The sequence below is a fragment of the Erythrolamprus reginae genome, chromosome 10 (genome assembly GCF_031021105.1).
Source record: "Erythrolamprus reginae isolate rEryReg1 chromosome 10, rEryReg1.hap1, whole genome shotgun sequence".
Taxonomy (NCBI): domain Eukaryota; kingdom Metazoa; phylum Chordata; class Lepidosauria; order Squamata; family Dipsadidae; genus Erythrolamprus; species Erythrolamprus reginae.
The window spans coordinates 176,418-191,737 of NC_091959.1; the positions used below are offsets into that span (position 1 = coordinate 176,418).

The 15,320-nt window shown below is 56.8% G+C and overlaps 3 protein-coding genes across 5 annotated transcripts in view; 1 reads left to right on the forward strand and 2 right to left on the reverse strand.

Annotated features, from left to right (window-relative positions):
- The window catches only part of UNC13C (unc-13 homolog C), a 46,137-nt gene extending 40,685 nt beyond the window's left edge, over positions 1 to 5,452 (forward strand). Inside the window, exons 24-28 of the mRNA XM_070762748.1 lie at positions 161 to 241; positions 1,749 to 1,896; positions 3,297 to 3,389; positions 3,720 to 3,879; positions 3,956 to 5,452. Of these exons, the coding sequence (XP_070618849.1) occupies positions 161 to 241; positions 1,749 to 1,896; positions 3,297 to 3,389; positions 3,720 to 3,879; positions 3,956 to 4,244 (771 nt within the window). The 3' untranslated portion in view covers positions 4,245 to 5,452. The remainder of the gene's footprint in view (positions 1 to 160; positions 242 to 1,748; positions 1,897 to 3,296; positions 3,390 to 3,719; positions 3,880 to 3,955) is intronic.
- Positions 5,453 to 7,681: 2,229 nt separating this feature from the next.
- On the reverse strand, positions 7,682 to 9,116 carry RSL24D1 (ribosomal L24 domain containing 1). Its single transcript, XM_070762250.1, has 6 exons — positions 8,985 to 9,116; positions 8,789 to 8,902; positions 8,463 to 8,535; positions 8,274 to 8,337; positions 8,063 to 8,148; positions 7,682 to 7,887 (listed from the first exon to the last, which is right to left on the reverse strand). The coding sequence occupies exons 1-6, from the start codon at positions 9,063 to 9,065 to the stop codon at positions 7,817 to 7,819; spliced, it is 489 nt and encodes a 162-aa protein (XP_070618351.1). The 5' UTR covers positions 9,066 to 9,116; the 3' UTR covers positions 7,682 to 7,816.
- Positions 9,117 to 9,400: 284 nt separating this feature from the next.
- Positions 9,401 to 15,051, reverse strand: RAB27A (RAB27A, member RAS oncogene family). 3 transcript variants are annotated; one of them, XM_070762249.1, is made up of 6 exons: positions 14,109 to 15,051; positions 11,500 to 11,671; positions 10,442 to 10,527; positions 9,958 to 10,061; positions 9,718 to 9,841; positions 9,401 to 9,629 (listed from the first exon to the last, which is right to left on the reverse strand). In XM_070762249.1, exons 2-6 carry the CDS (start codon positions 11,650 to 11,652, stop codon positions 9,449 to 9,451), a joined length of 648 nt encoding a protein of 215 aa, XP_070618350.1. In that variant the 5' UTR covers positions 11,653 to 11,671; positions 14,109 to 15,051; the 3' UTR covers positions 9,401 to 9,448. The 3 variants fall into 3 exon arrangements, with proteins under 3 accessions (XP_070618350.1, XP_070618349.1, XP_070618348.1); XM_070762248.1 differs by lacking the exon at positions 14,109 to 15,051 and adding an exon at positions 12,065 to 13,358; XM_070762247.1 differs by lacking the exon at positions 14,109 to 15,051 and adding an exon at positions 13,107 to 13,352.
- Between the last annotated feature and the right edge of the window lie 269 nt (positions 15,052 to 15,320).

Sequence of the window (15,320 nt, forward strand, 5' to 3'; positions counted from 1 at the left end):
CGTCACCTGGGGAGCTTTTTCTCAGAGATGCTGACGTGAGAGTGCGGGCAGGGGGAGGGGGGAAGGGGGGAAGGGGCAGGCCCGAGGCGGGGGGGGTGTCTAGTCGGGGCAGGAAGACCCCCCTCCCCTCCGGCTCCTCCGTTGCTCTTGTTTCTCCCAGGACCACGTCATCCGAGAAGAAGCGAAAAGTCTGACGCTCGGGCAGTGTGCCATCCTGGAGGCGGTTCTGGCCACCATCAAGGTAGAGCAGCGGGCGGGCAGTGAGGGTGAGCTTAGTCTGCCCCTCCCTCCGTCCAGCCGACGTGGACCTCCTAAGCCTATCGGGCCCCTTCCACCTGGAAAGTGGATGGACATGGAACTGGAAAGGCCGTTGAACAGTTAACCCTTTAAAAGTGCCGTCAACTAATCCGATTTCTCTCTTGGTAGCAAGAGGGGACGAAGCTAACCTGGTCCCATCAGCCCCAGCAGGAGGCGAGATGGTCGGGAGGGTCAAACGGGGGGGTTGGGGGGGGGTCACACGGCACAGAGAGAGAGAGGAAGAGGCAAAGCCTTCGTGGCAAGACTTTAAAAGCTATTCCAATTTTTCATTGTGCGTTATGAAATTCATTAAGTGGAAAAACATAGAATTACCACAGGAGTTTGAAGATGTAGTAGGAATGTCAGTGCCCGTTAATTTATTTTAATTTATTTTAATTTAATGTATTCAACTTCTATCCCGTAAGACTCAGGGCAGCTTACAACAATACAAACAATACAATAATAAAAAGAAGTCAAATATTAACCATGGTTCTAAAGCCCCATTATAGACCCAGACTAAAATAACCCCCTATAGAAACCCTACATCCAATCTAGCCTACCAGCTGAACATAATGCGGGCCTGCCGGACATCAGGATTCACGCCTGGTGCTTCTTCCAAAGTAACCTTTGGGCTTAACTCACGGTTAGGGTCTCCTGCCTCCGGTATCCCAGCAAACGGTCACCTCCCACAGAGGTGGCCTTCTCCAGGTCCCGTCAGCCAAGCAGTGTCAGCTGGTGGGGCTGAGGGGAAGGGCCTTCTCTGTGGCAGCTCCGGTCCTCTGGAATCACACCGCCCCCACCCTCCTGGCCTTTCGAAAGCCTTTATAAACACACCTTTGCTGTGATGTCATTAAGTGAGACAGGAGGCAAGCATGGTCATCTGGGGAAGGCAATCCTCTTTTGGACCAGGCCTTGCAGCGCCTTTTATGGTCCTCAGGTTGCAGGATCTCATTGGATAGTTTAAAGCAAATGTTTGCCTCGTGGACAGTGAAGGGTCAATTGATGTTGTGGCTTAACGCCATGGCCTGCGTGCTTCATGGAGGTCTCCTGCAGAGCTGTTTGCTACTGATAGACAAAGGATTGTACAGGCCAGAGAGCTTAGCACAGAATGTCACTTATATCTAGTGTGGTTTGCCAGCACTAGGGTGCGCTATTCTGTCTCCACATTGCTGGCAGGCCGGGGGCCACTGAGTGGTGGCACCGCTCCAGATGACAGTATGTTAGTGGTAGTGGATGTTTGGGATTTTAAGATTTTGTATTTGTTTTATCTTGGGCGCTATCCTGTGTCCACTGGAGAAGGGTGGCTTATACATTTGAGTAAATAAATAAACAAAATAAATAATAATTTCCTACGAAGAAAAGTGGCTTCCTATGCCTGGGGCCACTCAGATCCCTTTGGGAGGGCCCCGGGTCAGGTGGACGAGCTCTCACCCCTCCGCCCCTTTTTGCAGCAATACTTTCATGCTGGAGGAAACGGGCTGAAAAAGAACTTCCTGGAGAAAAGTCCAAACTTGCAGTCTCTCAAATATGCCCTGAATTTGTACACGCAGACCACCGACGTTCTGGTCAAGAAATTCATCAACAGCCAGACTTCTCAAAGTGAGTGTGTGGGTGACTGCACAAACCCCGCACCCCGGTGGAGCTTCGTGGCCGGCAGCCCAAGGCTTAGAGCGAGGGGGGGCGAGGGGGCCACCGTGGAGCTGCTCCTGCTCAGTGTTGGGCGCAGATTCAACCCTGCTCTGGTTTGGCTTCATCTGATCTGTCGCTTCCAGTCCACCGTGAGGGATTGGGGAGGCGGTGGTCAACTATTTGGCCGCTCTCTGGCCCAACGGCTGGTGCTTCCCCTCCGGTTGCTGCAATGTCGGCAGGTTGGATGCCAAGCGCTCACTGCTGGGTGTCACCCATGGGGGCCTTTCCCCCAGGGCCCCCTGCCCCCTCCGGAGGTGCTGGGGGACGTCCACCCCCTTTGTTGACTGCTTTCCACTTGCGCTAAGTTGTTATTCCGGCGTGGGAGAATGCAGGTGGTCCTTCACTCATAACAACAGCTGTGGTTCCCAACATTTCCATCGCTAAGCAGGCCAGTTGTTAAGTGAGTTGTGACCCATTTTACGGCCTTGTTAAGCAAATCCCCACAGGTGTTGCATATGCGACTCTCAGGTGGCTCTGGCTTTGCTTGCTGGAAGTTCCAGTTGGGGAGGTTACGGCCGGCTCTCCCAGGATCTTTTACCTGTGGGGATGCGGCCACGGTCGTAACAGCCACTAAATGAATGGTTGCAAGCCAAGGACTGCCCGTCATTAAGAAGATCTGCAGGTCTCACCCACTCCTTCAAGCGGCTCGGCCCTCTTGCCTGCCCAGCTCTGCAGCCGGGTCCAAATAATGGGGAATCCGCCTGCCAGCTCCCCCACCCCGCTGCCCAGCAGCGGAAGGTCTGCCCCACAGGGTTGGAGCTCTCCAGGGGACCCCTGAAGGTCCCCCCTGCCCCCCTCCGAAGGAGGCTCGGGCAAGGGAGGCTCCAGTGCTGTGGCCTCTCAGCGGGAAATCTCCTGGCCTGGTCGAGGTGGGTGCATCCACTGCTGCCTGGAGGGGGAGTTGCCTCCGCGGCTCAATCGTGGACAGAAAAGATGGCGCTTGTGGCTGGGCCGCTTTCCCCGGCCTGTCCTGCAGTCCACATTCAATTCTGAACCCTGCTGTGCCCGCTTCTGCTCGACCCACGAATGTCTTGTTGAAGAATGTCTGTCTGTCTGTCTGTCTGTCTGCATCCATCCATCCATCCATCCGTCTGTCTCCATCCAGCTACCTCCCTCCCGACCTATCTAATCTACCCACCCACCCACCTACCTACCCATCTGATTTATATGCTGCCCCTCTCCGATGTTATCCCAGTACATTTGTTCTCTGCTCCAAGTTCTCCCTTATTCCCACAATGCCAACATCCGGTTGCAGCCTAAGCCACACTTCTGGGCACCGTCCACAGGCCTCCCCCTTCTTTCTGATGTAGGACAAACAACAGACAACACAGTGGGGAAGATTAACCTCCAGGTGGACCTGGCAACGCACCCTGCAACCGGCGAGCACAAAGTCACTGTCCGAGGTAGGGCTGGCCACGCCCCCTTGCCCCCAATCCAGCCCGCTTCTGGGGAGACAGCGGGAGAGTGCCCAAGGGGGAGGTGGGGGAGGAGGGCGGGGCTTCCTTTCCCCCGTGTTTCCCGACCGTTCCAAGTCTGGGGCTGTGGGCTGTGGTGGGCCATGGGTGGCCGGCACAGAAGGGCCAGCGTCTGAAGGCCAACCGCTTGGTCGGCCATGTGGTTTGAGCAACGCCGCCAGCAGCCTCCTTCCGATCTCCGCCCCTCCTTTCTGGAGCCCTGCGTGGAGCGAGGGGAGGCGGAGGGACTGAGGCCTGGGCTCCCCTTGCTGTGCGCAGTGGTGGCCATCGAGGAGCTCCTCTGGCAGACCAGCGCCACCTTCCGCCCCTTCGTGGAGGTCTGCATCCTGGGGCCCAGCTTGGGCAACAAGCGGAGGAAGCACGGCACCAAGAGCAAGAGCAACACCTGGTCCCCGAGATACAACGAGACCTTCCAGTTGTAAGTGGCTTTCGCGGCCTGCATGGTGGAGGGGCTGGGGCAGGGTCCTCGTTCTGAACCCCCCCCCTGTTCCTAGCCTCCTGAGCAGCGGAGAACGCCCCAGCGCCTTTGAGCTGCACCTCTCCGTGAAGGACTACTGCTTTGCGAGGGAAGACCGGCTCATTGGGATGGCCGTAGTCCAGCTGCGGACCCTCCTGGAGAGCGGCGGCTGCAGCCCCACGTGGCACCCGCTGCTGAGGAGCATCGCCGTGGATCAGGCTGGGCTGACCATCCTGCAGATCCTTTCTCAGAGGACCAGCGATGACGTTGCCAAGGAGTTTGTCCGTCTCAAGTTAGAAACCCGGTCCACCGAAGAAACAGCCTGAAAGTTCAGCCCCAAGAATCTGTCTTTGGACAGAACCGAGGCAGGTTCTTGGACGGAACCCGTGTAGGGACCTTGACCAATCTGTCTTTTTGATGTCTGACTCATGCATGTGCGTGCAAGTCTGTGGGAATGTTTGGCTCCGTTTCTGTGTTTGCCAGAACCTAAATAACCGTGTTTGCCAGGTTCCTTCAAGAGCTCTTGATCTTCCCTGCAGGTTCTTGAGGAAGAATTGGACCTGTTCTAACAAGTGCCAAAACCTGCAGCACAGGGCGAAATTGTGAGTGGCCTCCTCTGAGATGTACTGATTTTGTCTCATGACAGCCATTTCCTCGTGGTCACTTCCTGTTTAACTGTCCCAATGCCCATGGCCACCTCATGTTACTGCAGGCCCGTTTCTCCCCATCACCTTGGACACTCGGCCTTATTTCCCTCCCATTTTATGCAAAGTCCATTTAAGTCTTGCTTTTGAAATCCTTTTTCTACCATCTACCGGTGCAGTTACTTCAAGAAAGTGTTTGTAATTTTATAGTTGCTGATTTAAAGAAATGATTTTTGCATACAAACTTTTAAAAAGTGGAAATGTTTTATGCTGACCTTTCTTTCCCAACCTTTCATACTTATCATCACTGTGAGGAGGATCTGGCAGAGCAAGTTCTCAAGACATTTGTTCTCACGCTTGTCCTACCGATCTTTAATACCTGGAGATACTTTTGTTCTCCAAAGCTACCAAGGAATAATTCTGTCCCTGGGCTCAGTGCTTTTTGGGTCTGGATGGGTCTCGAGTGACATGGCCATACTCTGGGCGGGGCATCTGGGACCCCCTGGAATGAGGATGCCGGCATTGGTCATCTGAAGAAGTTTCCCAGTGAATGAACCTCAGTATGGTATTTATTTATTGGATTTGTATGTCGCCCCTTCCCAGGGTTGTGTTGTGTGAAATGGTGTTGGACAACACAGGGTCAATTAGCTGGAGCCTGCTGGTGAACGGTTTCCATCAAGAAGCAATTTTGCTGTTAACATTTCTCACTCTGGCTGTTAAGAGATTTTATTTTGGATTCTTAGCTGGAATCTCAGTTAAGTGCTTTCTTGTTTTTATTTTCATAAAAGTTTCTACTTATGCAACATGCCTATGTCCTGCATGGAGGCAAACATCCATGTGATGTAAATATGTTTCATGAGAAATTGTAAAATAAAGGCAGAAGAAACTGCTCCTCCTGGTTCCTTATTGGCCCACTAGTTTCTCCCTGGAGCAACCGAATGAAGCTGCTTCCTTCCTTTCCCCAAGACCAGAAGAGCCCTGAAGCCACAACAGGCTCCACGCCGAAATAGCCCCCCAGCCTTGCTCAAGGGAGAGGTTGGACCAAGCCTGGGGGAGGAGGAGACCAGCCCCTCCTCAAGCAAGCGTTGCCAAAGTAACTTTGTCTCACCTGATCAGGTGGCTTTCTTAGTAGACATCGGCAAAGCACCCCATGCCAGCTGTTTTTGGTGGATACAGTTGGGAGGGGGGCGTTGAACCATAATGGCTGCCGGGGGTGGGGGACACACAGAAAGAGACCCCCCCCAGACCCTCATGGCTAAAAATAGCTGAAGCGTAGGCTGTCTTTCCAAAAGCACAGCTGATCTTTTCAACTCTCAGGAGGTCCAATAACTGCTGCAAATAATGTCGCTTCTGCAGGCGGTTGCTAGGAAGCCTACAGCCCTGGGGGTTGGCATCCAGGTGGCATCCCAGCCAAAGTGCACCAACATTTGTGCAGACGCAGCCTGGACATCCGCAGTGCATCCTGAGCATGATGGCTTTAAGGTTCTCCTAAAGGTCTGGTATCTTCGCATTCATTGAACTATGTGAAACAAGCAGGTCTGGGCCGAACAGAAAGGCCAGGCTGGAAAAAAAGATTGTGATGCCGAACGTGCGTGTGTGCTATATCACAAATGCCCACACCCATAATTCAATGCCCAGGGACAGTAAAAATGACCTCCTTTGCCCCCCACCCCCCTGGACCTCTGGAGGCCTGAAACAGCCCATTTCCCAAACTCTGGTGGGCCCGCCAGGCCCGTTTTTCACCCTCCCTAGGCTCTGAATGCAAAAATGCCCCCCCCGCCCCCCGAGACTCTCCACTGGAGACGCACACTGGAGTTGAGCTAGGGTAGATATGGCTCCCCTGCCCTATACCGTAATTTCTGATCAATGGCAGCCCAATCTCTTCTTCAAAGTCTCAAGTGGTGAAATTCCCGCAACCTCCAAGGGCAGGCTGGCCGACTGTTCTGCCGGGAACTTCCTCCTTCTTTCTAGGCTGAATCTCCTTGATCAGTTTCCATCCGTTATTCCTCGTCTGTCCTTTAGCTGCTTTGGAGAATAGCTTGACCCCCTCTTTCCTAGGGCAACCCCTCAAATATTGGAACACTGCTCTCCTGCCCCCCCTGCTCTTTGCTAGACCACCCATGCCCAGTTCCTGCAAAGGCTGGTCCTCCTGCGTTTGTCCCCAGTCCTCTGCACTATCCTGGTCCCTCTGCACTTTTTCTACTAGAGTCTTAACATCTTTTGTAGAGTGTGGTGACCAAAACTGATGCAATACTCCAGGTGTGGTCTAACTGAGGCTTTATAGAGTGGTACGAGTACCGCACTTGATATAGATTGTATCCCTCTGTTGATGCATTGGGGTTTTTGGCTGCTGCTGCTTCCTTAGCTGGTCCTCTCACGGTCACTGCTAATAAGCCTGATTTTTCACCTAAGTGTAAGACTTGACTTTTCTCTAGATTGAATTTCATTTTGGTAGATAGGGGCCAGCACTCTGGCCAAGACCTCTCTGGATCTCGAGCCTATTTTCTCGGGGGTTGGTTAGCTATTCCTGCCAGCTTAGTGTCATCTGCAAATTTGGTAGTTTCCCCTTCTATTCCTTCATCTAAGTCGTTTATGAAGATAGATATTGAAGAGTTCTGTACAGAAGGTTCCCACCAGCCACTTGCCTAAATGTGTGCCTATTCCCTGGCTATCACCATCTCTGCTTCTCCAACCAAGTCCCTTTACAGTTGGGGATTGCCAGGGCTGCCGGGTGGCTCACTTGGCAGGCAGGTCGACAAGAAGGAGTTATGACCAAGCTCTGACCTTCCAGGTGGGGAAGGCACCTCCGTGTAGGGCTTGTTTTGAATTCCAGGAGCTGCATGCCACTTTTGCCCACATATGTCAGAAACATATCAGCAGCCCATCAGAGGGCATATTCAATGGTGCAGCTTGGAGCATAAAGCAGCCATGGCACTTCAGCCTCTGCACTCCATCTGCTTTCTTAAAGGCTGAGTAACTGTCCAGATGCCCGAGATGGTCCAGCCATGTCGCAACACTCCATTGCCTACTTCTTGAAGGGATCTGAAGGCTAATTCCTATGCAGACAGCTGCTCTAACCCTCAAATTGGCTTTAGTTGAAAAATCTTTGAACCAAATCATCATTTCTGATCCTTTATCATTTCTATACTTGGTTTACAGGTATTCCCCTTGAATCTGCAGCTCATGAAATATAAACACTAGCCCCAGCCCCTCCCCCCAAATTAAATAGGCCAGAAGGCAAAGAGCATAACTCTTCAAGAATCCTCCATGGCTACTGTGGCCGGTAACACCTGGACCATCTTCTCCTCCATCTGCTTGGCTTTGCCTGAAGGAAAGAAATCACAGCTAAGCAAATGGTGGAACCAGTCAGGGTGGAGATCGCAGCCAAACCCCCGAAAGCATCAGGCCATTTAGGCCAGGACAGAGTTTGGGGGGATTAGCCAAACAAGCCCCTCCGAGCATCTCCACTCTGCAGCAGCCACCCTGGGTTCCTTGCTCACCTGCGTGGGGGGCCTGGATGAGGTGGATGTTCTGCTTGACCTCTTTGATGTCCTGCGCTTTCTGTAGCTCTTTGCCCTTCTTTAATCTTGGAGGAGAGAGAAGAGGAAAAGCGTTTTACTTTGAGACACTCACAGCTACACCAGCATTTCCCCCCACTAATTAAAAAGGCAGATCCCCCAAAAGGAGGTTTTTGTACAGGCCGACTCCCACCTGTTCCAGACGAAGGTGGCCTGGCGCCTCCGCCTGATCTCTTCCACTCGCTTCATGGCTTCCACTGCAGGAGGAAAGAAGCACCGCGCCTCAGCCGGGGAGGAGGAGGAGGAGAAGAGGAAGAGCGACCGGTGGACCCCCCCCCCTTCCATCCCTCCCTCCCGCGCCCCCCCCCTCCCTCGGGCCTACCGCTCTGGCTCCACAGCTCCCGCTGGTACTTCACGGGCTCGTGGCGCCGCTTCTCAAACTCAAAGGACCGGTCCTGCGTGGGGAGACACGGCGGGAGAGGCGGCTCGGGGGGGGGGCGCCCACTTACCACCGCCCCCCTGCCCCCCACTCACCCACCACCTCCCCCACCTCTCCCCCACCTCCCCCTCACCACCGCCCCCTCCCCCCTCTCACTCACCACCTCCCCCACCGCCACCTCACCGCCCCCCCTCTCACTCACCACCTCCCCCACCTCCCCCTCACCCCCGCCCCTCCCCCCTCTCACTCACCACCTCCCCCCCACTCACCACCGCCAGCTCCTTGCCCGCCGCCCGGCGGAAGGCCTTGGTCCAGCGCACCTTCCGCGGGTTGCGCTTCTTCTGGAAGCTCCGGTGGCACTTGGACCGGCAGAACCGGAAGCCCTGCGAGGAGACAGCCGGGCTCAGGGGGGGATGGGGGAGGGAGGGGGGCGCTCGGGGGGGGAGGGTGCCCCCCTCGACTCACCTTGCAGTCGTTGCGGACGAAGAGCATCCCGTGGCCCGGATACACCGGCGCCGAGCAGAAGTAGCACTTCTCCACGCGCATGGCGGCGGCGGCGGCGAAGAAGAAGACGGAAGAGCGCCTCGGGTGGGGGGGGGAGTCTGGCTAGAGCGACGCCTTGTCTTACTTGCGCCCCTTGCCGGCTGGAGGCCGCTGCAGCCTCATTGTGCGACTCTCCTGATCAGGAGGAAGCACCGCCCCCTCGGCTTCCGTCCGCCGAGTGAGGCCCTTAGTGGGAGGAGCCACGCCGGGAGGGCTGTTGCCCCGCCCCTCTTGACGCTTTTGGGTTCTTGGTCCCGAGGCGCTAGTCCTCATAGAGGCCCGCCCCCTCCCCCTCCGGCGGTGGCGAAACGGCGGCCGAAAAAGACGCGGAGGGAGAGTTTGGGCCTCGGGCGGCTTTATTGCGCGCGCGCGGGGGGGCTCCTTCTTCAGCAGCCGCAGCGGGCGTCGGGCAGGGCGGGCGTCCGGGCGGGGCCATCGGGGGGTCGTCCGGCGTGGGGGGCGCCGTCCAGGCAGCGCTCCATGCGCTCCATCAGCAGCCCCAGCAGCGACTCCACCGCCGCGGCCACATTGGCGCCGTTGGCGGCGCTCGTCTCGAAGTAGGGCGCCCTGCAAGCACGTCGGGGGGCGTCAGGCCGGGCGCGGCGGCTCCCGGAGGCCCTTGCCCCCCCCCCCCGTCCCGGGAGCCTCCACTTGCCCGTATTTGCCCGCCAGCCGCCTGGCGTCGTTCTCCTTCACGGCGCGGTGCCCTTCCAGGTCGCTCTTGTTCCCGCACAGCACCACGTCGGGACTCTCGCAGTAGGCGTGGGTCTGCAGCTGGCCTGCCGGAGACGGAGGCGAATGCAGCTGGAGGCCCCGGGGAGGGAGAGGCCCCCGGGAGGGGTGGGGGGCAGAAGGGGCTCCCTCCGACGGCCGCTGCAAGGGGGGCGAGACTCACTCATCCAGTTGCGGACGTTGAGGAAGCTCTGCTCGCTGGTCAGGTCGAAGAGCAGGAGGAAGCCCATGGCGTCCCTGAAGAAGGCGGTGGTCAGGCTGCGGAACCTGCCGAGAAGCGGGACGACGGGACGGGGCTCACCCTGCTGGCCGGGGTTCATAGCAAGGGGAAGCCGGTCCCCTCCGCCCGGACACCCCCCCCCCCCCAGGCTTCCTCACTGAAAGCAACACACTGGTCTGAAGTTTTGAAAGGGGTAAGGGAGTCTACGGAGAGGGGCGGCATACAAATCGGATGAATAAATACATAAACAAACTTCCTCCTCCTCCCTGGGGGGGCCCCTGCGGTTCTGCCCACGGTCTCCAGCCATAGAAATCCCCAGGCCAAAGCCCAGTGACTGGCACCAGACATCCGGGAGGCGACTGGTTCCAGGGGGGGCGGGGCGCGAATTGGAGGTGGGGGGTTGGGTCCACTTTTCAGACCTGCTCACCTTTCCTGCCCTGCCGTGTCCCACAACTGAAGGTGTATTCTCTGTCCTTGGCCGCTGCCACCATCCGGTCTGCTGGGTCGGTACACCTGATTCCGAGAGGAAGCGTTGTGAGGGTCTCAGTTGACGGGGATCTTTCTCTCCCCCACCCTCCCCAGTGCATTGAGGAGGCCCAGAGAGCGGAGGAGGATCCGTTGCTTCCTGGTGTTTCGTGGATGTTTGTATAGGTGGTAAATCTACGGTGCTAAACGCATGGCCGCCTTCCCAGGCGAGGCTGTTGCAATGGTTCCCTGCCCAGGCCCTCCAGAAAGGTCAGTCTTTTTGCCTTCCAGCCCATTATGCTGCCCCAGGAAAAGAAAAAAGGGGGAGGGGGTGCTTTCAGGTTGGTTCCCCCTTTTCCTATTACGCGGCCCCCTCTCCGTGGAATCCTGTTATGCCGGTGTTTGTGGCGCATGTCCATATAGTGCGCCTACCACGGGCCCAGAGCTGCAGCTGGTGTTTGCCACCCGCCCTCCGCCTGGCGGTAGCACCGACGTTCCTTGCGCCCAGGCCCTGCCTCGGACATGCCTGAACTTGGGCCACTGTGAATAAATATTATTTTGCTTTTAATGTACAGGAACGTCTCTTGGACAAGCGGAAAGAGGCCACTGGATTGGAGGGCGTGTCTTCCCCCCAGTTTCCACTCTTGGAAGGGCGGGCGGTAGAGGGTGGTTGAGAAGGGGGGGGGGGCTTGCTCTTCCCGTGCTTGGAGCCTGGTGTCATGACGACGGTCAGCATATGAGGTTGGCACTCTCTCTGCGTCCTTCCCTTGCAGCCGGGCCTGGCCCTAGGTGGTGGTCTTGGTCAATGATGCCCCCCATGCAGTGAAGGCCGGTGAAAGCCAAGCTGGTGGCTGGGGAAGTAGGGAGGGGAGTCTCTGCGTCTCCAGCCGTCCGCCTGCCCCAACACAGGGTGCGGTTTCTTGAAAGAGCCTTCTGCACGGGTCACCTACAGTCCAGCTTCTCCCAAAAAGGAAGGAAGGAAGGATGTGGTGGGGAAGGAAGCAGGCCGTGCTGACTCACCAGCCTTTTCTCCCGAAAATCAATGCCTACGGTTGTGATGAATTTGGAACTGAATTTCCCATCTGTGTACTGGTAAAGGAAGCTGGTCTTTCCAACCCCAGAATCACCGAGGGCTAGGAACTTGATAAGGTAATCGTAGTCCCTTTCAGCCATAGGGATCTTCAGTAGCGGCCTGAAGGAGGCGGGTGAGAAGAAAGGAAGAAACCTTTTGAGTCCAGGGTCTCAGAGATTATCAAGTGGGTGGGGCCCAATAAGGGGGTACCTGGAGCACGACTCAAGCCCACAGGTAGCACAACTACGTTGGCAAGTGACTTTGCTGCACTGTCTCTATCAAAAGGCCCAAAGCCTCTGGCTGTTTGCGTGTTTGGCATTTGGGCTCTGGGTCTTGGGGAACGGAACTGCATGGCGGCCAGGGCAGCAGGGGGGGGTAGGTGGGGAGAAGCCGCCTAGATGGAACCGGGAGGTCAGGATTTCTTATTCCAGGAGATTCTGCTGCAGGTGGGGGTGTCCAGCCCCCCCCCCCTAGACAGGCTTTCTATACAGGTAATACTAGGGAGATGCTTGCCTTTGGAGTCGCTCACTTTCAGCAGACTCCCACGGCCGCCTCCGTGGAGGTTGTTGTGAGCGCCAGATGTCGTCCGTTGTCTTCAGGCTGCCTATAAGTGAATGCTTCCTCCTCTGTCCCTAAGCCCAGCAGGATCCTCCCTCCCTCCCTCCCCCTCCCTTTCCTCCCTCCCCTCCCTCTCTCCCCCTTCCTTCCTTCCTTCCTTCCTGGAACAGAGAGAAATCATTGGGAGGAGAGGCGAGGGACACTTCCCCTTGGCCTGCTGCCTCTGGAGCCCCATGGCTGCCTGCAGTTAGATTTCGATTCACAATCTGCATGTGTTTCATTACTGAGGGGAAATAATTGTCTCAGCGCTTCCTCAGAGGTCTAACAACTCAGAGTTCAGGCTCCGTTTCAGATGAGTCGTAGGCGTTTTGGCAATTGGGAAGAAGGGAGAGAGGTGCTCCCAAGAGGGCCGGGATCCTCCTCGTGGCGCCCCTTCCCTCGGCCTGTTTGGCCTTTGGATCGCCAGGGAGTTCCCAGGAGGAAGCCCGGAGCCTTTCGGCCGATGCCCAGGCGTCCCAGAGGCCCCCCCTCCAACTTGACGGGGGTGGAAGGGATCGGTCGTCTCCTAGGCCAATTAACTGGAGGCCCCCTGCACAGCTGCCCCAGGAGCCACTGCCAAGAACCTCTGTGAGCCTGGCACAGCTGGCCACCTTTGCCTGGCCTGATTGCTGCCTCCCCAAACCCCTTTCTGCACAAGTCCCCTGCACTCCCCTCACCCCATTCCGTGGAAGGAGCCTCCACGCAGAATGCCGGAACAAGGCTAGGGGGCCACAGGGAAGCCAAACCGCCACTGGGCACTTGCCTCAGTCCTCCCGCCACCCTGGAGGCTCACCAGGCCCAGGACGCCGCTTTTGACACACACCCCCGCACCCCCTCTGCTCCCAAGCTGCTGCTTTGCAACAAGCAGCCAGGCTGAAGCTCTTTCCCCAAAGTGAGCCCCCCCCTCCCATTCCTCTGCACCCTGTAACAACAGCCAAGGAAGGGCCTGGCCACTCACCGTCCTGCCGCTGCTGCCGCCAGAGCCGGAGGTGCCTTGGGCCGGCCCCTCGAGCCCCACCTGCTTCTCACCCAGCCAGGAACAGCAGCCGCAGCCTACGTGTCACCTGGAGACCGTGAGGAGGGGAAGGTGGGCTTCCTGAGGCCAGCCAAGGGCACCAGGGCTGCGAAAGGGGGCTGGCCATCATCCTGCCTCCTTTGCTGGGACCGAGGCTGCCTTCCACGCCTTGTGGGCTCCCTTCTGCCCAGCGAGTGGGCTCAGCCGGACAGGTCACAGGGCAGCCTCGTGCCCAGGCATCCCAGTCCCTGCAGGGGGAGCTGCCTCTGGGCTCGGCAAAAGAAGAGCTGGTCTAGGAAGGCACTGACAACTCTATGACCAGACTTGGCCGTGGCATGGAAGAGGGGCAGAAGCCAGGGGGGGGGGGAGAGGGGGCCTGATGCCACCGCTGCTGGGAGGGGGAGGGGACAGCCGCACAGTTTAGCAGGGTGGTGCTCCCCACTTGCCTTTTATCAAGAGCTCCCCCAGGCCGGAGGGGGGGGGATGTGCATGCACAAATGGGGGCAGGGTGGGCCAGAGTCCCTGTTCTTATGAATCGGCAGATTCACCCGTGGCCTCGGGGCAGCCGCGCCTCCACTCGCGGGGGGGGGGAACGGGGGACACACAAACCATTTTCTCTTGAAGGGGCGTGCATTGCAAGGCAAAGGCAGCCAAACCATTTTGTAAAGTGAAGATGCTTTCAAAGCCACCGAAGCCTGGAGGGCTGCCCCCCTCTTTACCTCTGCCTCCCTCAAAAGTGGGCACAGAGTTGGAGACTGGCTGGGGGTCAACCTGCAGGATGACCGGATGGGAATGTTTCCTGCAGCTTGCCAACCTGTAACAGGCTGTGCAAACGAGTGCCTCTGGCCACTGACCCATAGCCACTGCATTTGTTCTGGAGCAGCAGGACACCAAAAGACTACCAAGAGCTGCCGCGGTGTCTGAGAATATATCAGTGGCACATACCTGCTTGGGAAGGGGTTCTGGCAGAAGCTGAAGTGGCCAGAGGCGCTGGTGGAAACACAGACTGGTTGTGCAGAGGGTCTGGCAAGAGGCCAGCGAGGAGAGAGACTCTAACAAGTCGGCTGAAGTGGCTCTTATCCCCCAGTGATCCTCAGCTGACAGTCGTGGGCCTGGCTGATCAAGTGATGGCACTAAGGATTGTTCTGTCTAGGTGAGAAGCCGTCAGGAATTGAAGCCCACATACACACAGCCGGAAGGGATAAACTTGAGATATATTGTTCAAATAAGTCATAGCATAAAATGGTTAAATGTCAAAAGGGATTTTAAGTCCATACTGGGCAGTGTTCCAAAGCTAATGACCAGCAGATAAATGCCATCTCAGGCCAGAGACCAAAAACTCATTAAAAAGTCTCTTTGAAGTAATTCTATTAATCACCCAACTCTCAGCATCTTGGCAGAAATCCTGGAGCAGCAGATTACAGCTATTAAGGATGTCTCGTAGCAGAATTGATTTCTCAGTCACAGAGTCCACACTCTTCCATTGTTCGAATGTTGCCGTTCAGACCGACTCATCGCCAGGCCTTCTGTTATATAGCGACATGGCGTGATCAAGTATTCTGTAGATCTATTCACACCTAACCGCTTTCTCTTCCAATAATCTTGTCTGCTCATAGTCCTGCACACTCTTGTGTCTTAATAAGTGGCTCTTTGTCATCTCCTGAGTCACTCAACACCTCTGGAGGTGCCAGACTCTGGTTGGCTTCCAGCCTCTCACGCCACATCTTCTCCAACCTCCTCCAGACTCGAGTGCCAAGGATTCCGGCCTACCACACCAAAACCAAAACACCCCCATCTGTTGATCCTTGGAATCTGAGATCAGCTGAGTGGGACGGGGACAGGTCCACCACAAGGGTTTCTCACTTCCAGAAAAACTGGGCCAAGGTGCAACCTCTGGTTGGAGCCCCTTGCAGAGGCCTCTCTCCAGCAGAGGGTGGGGGTTTTTTGGGGGGGGGGTTCTTGCCCTGCCTAGCTCTTCTTTATACTGGTGGAAGCATCAGGTGGGCTGGAGTTGCCGAGTCCCAAAGCACCACGAGAGCTAAGGAAAGGCGAACTCTGGTCAAAACCAGCCTGGGAGGGGGCAGGAAGCAGCACGACCCCCCCCCCCTCAGGACCACCAGCGCTCCGCTTCGCCTCACGGGCCTCGGGGGGGGGGGG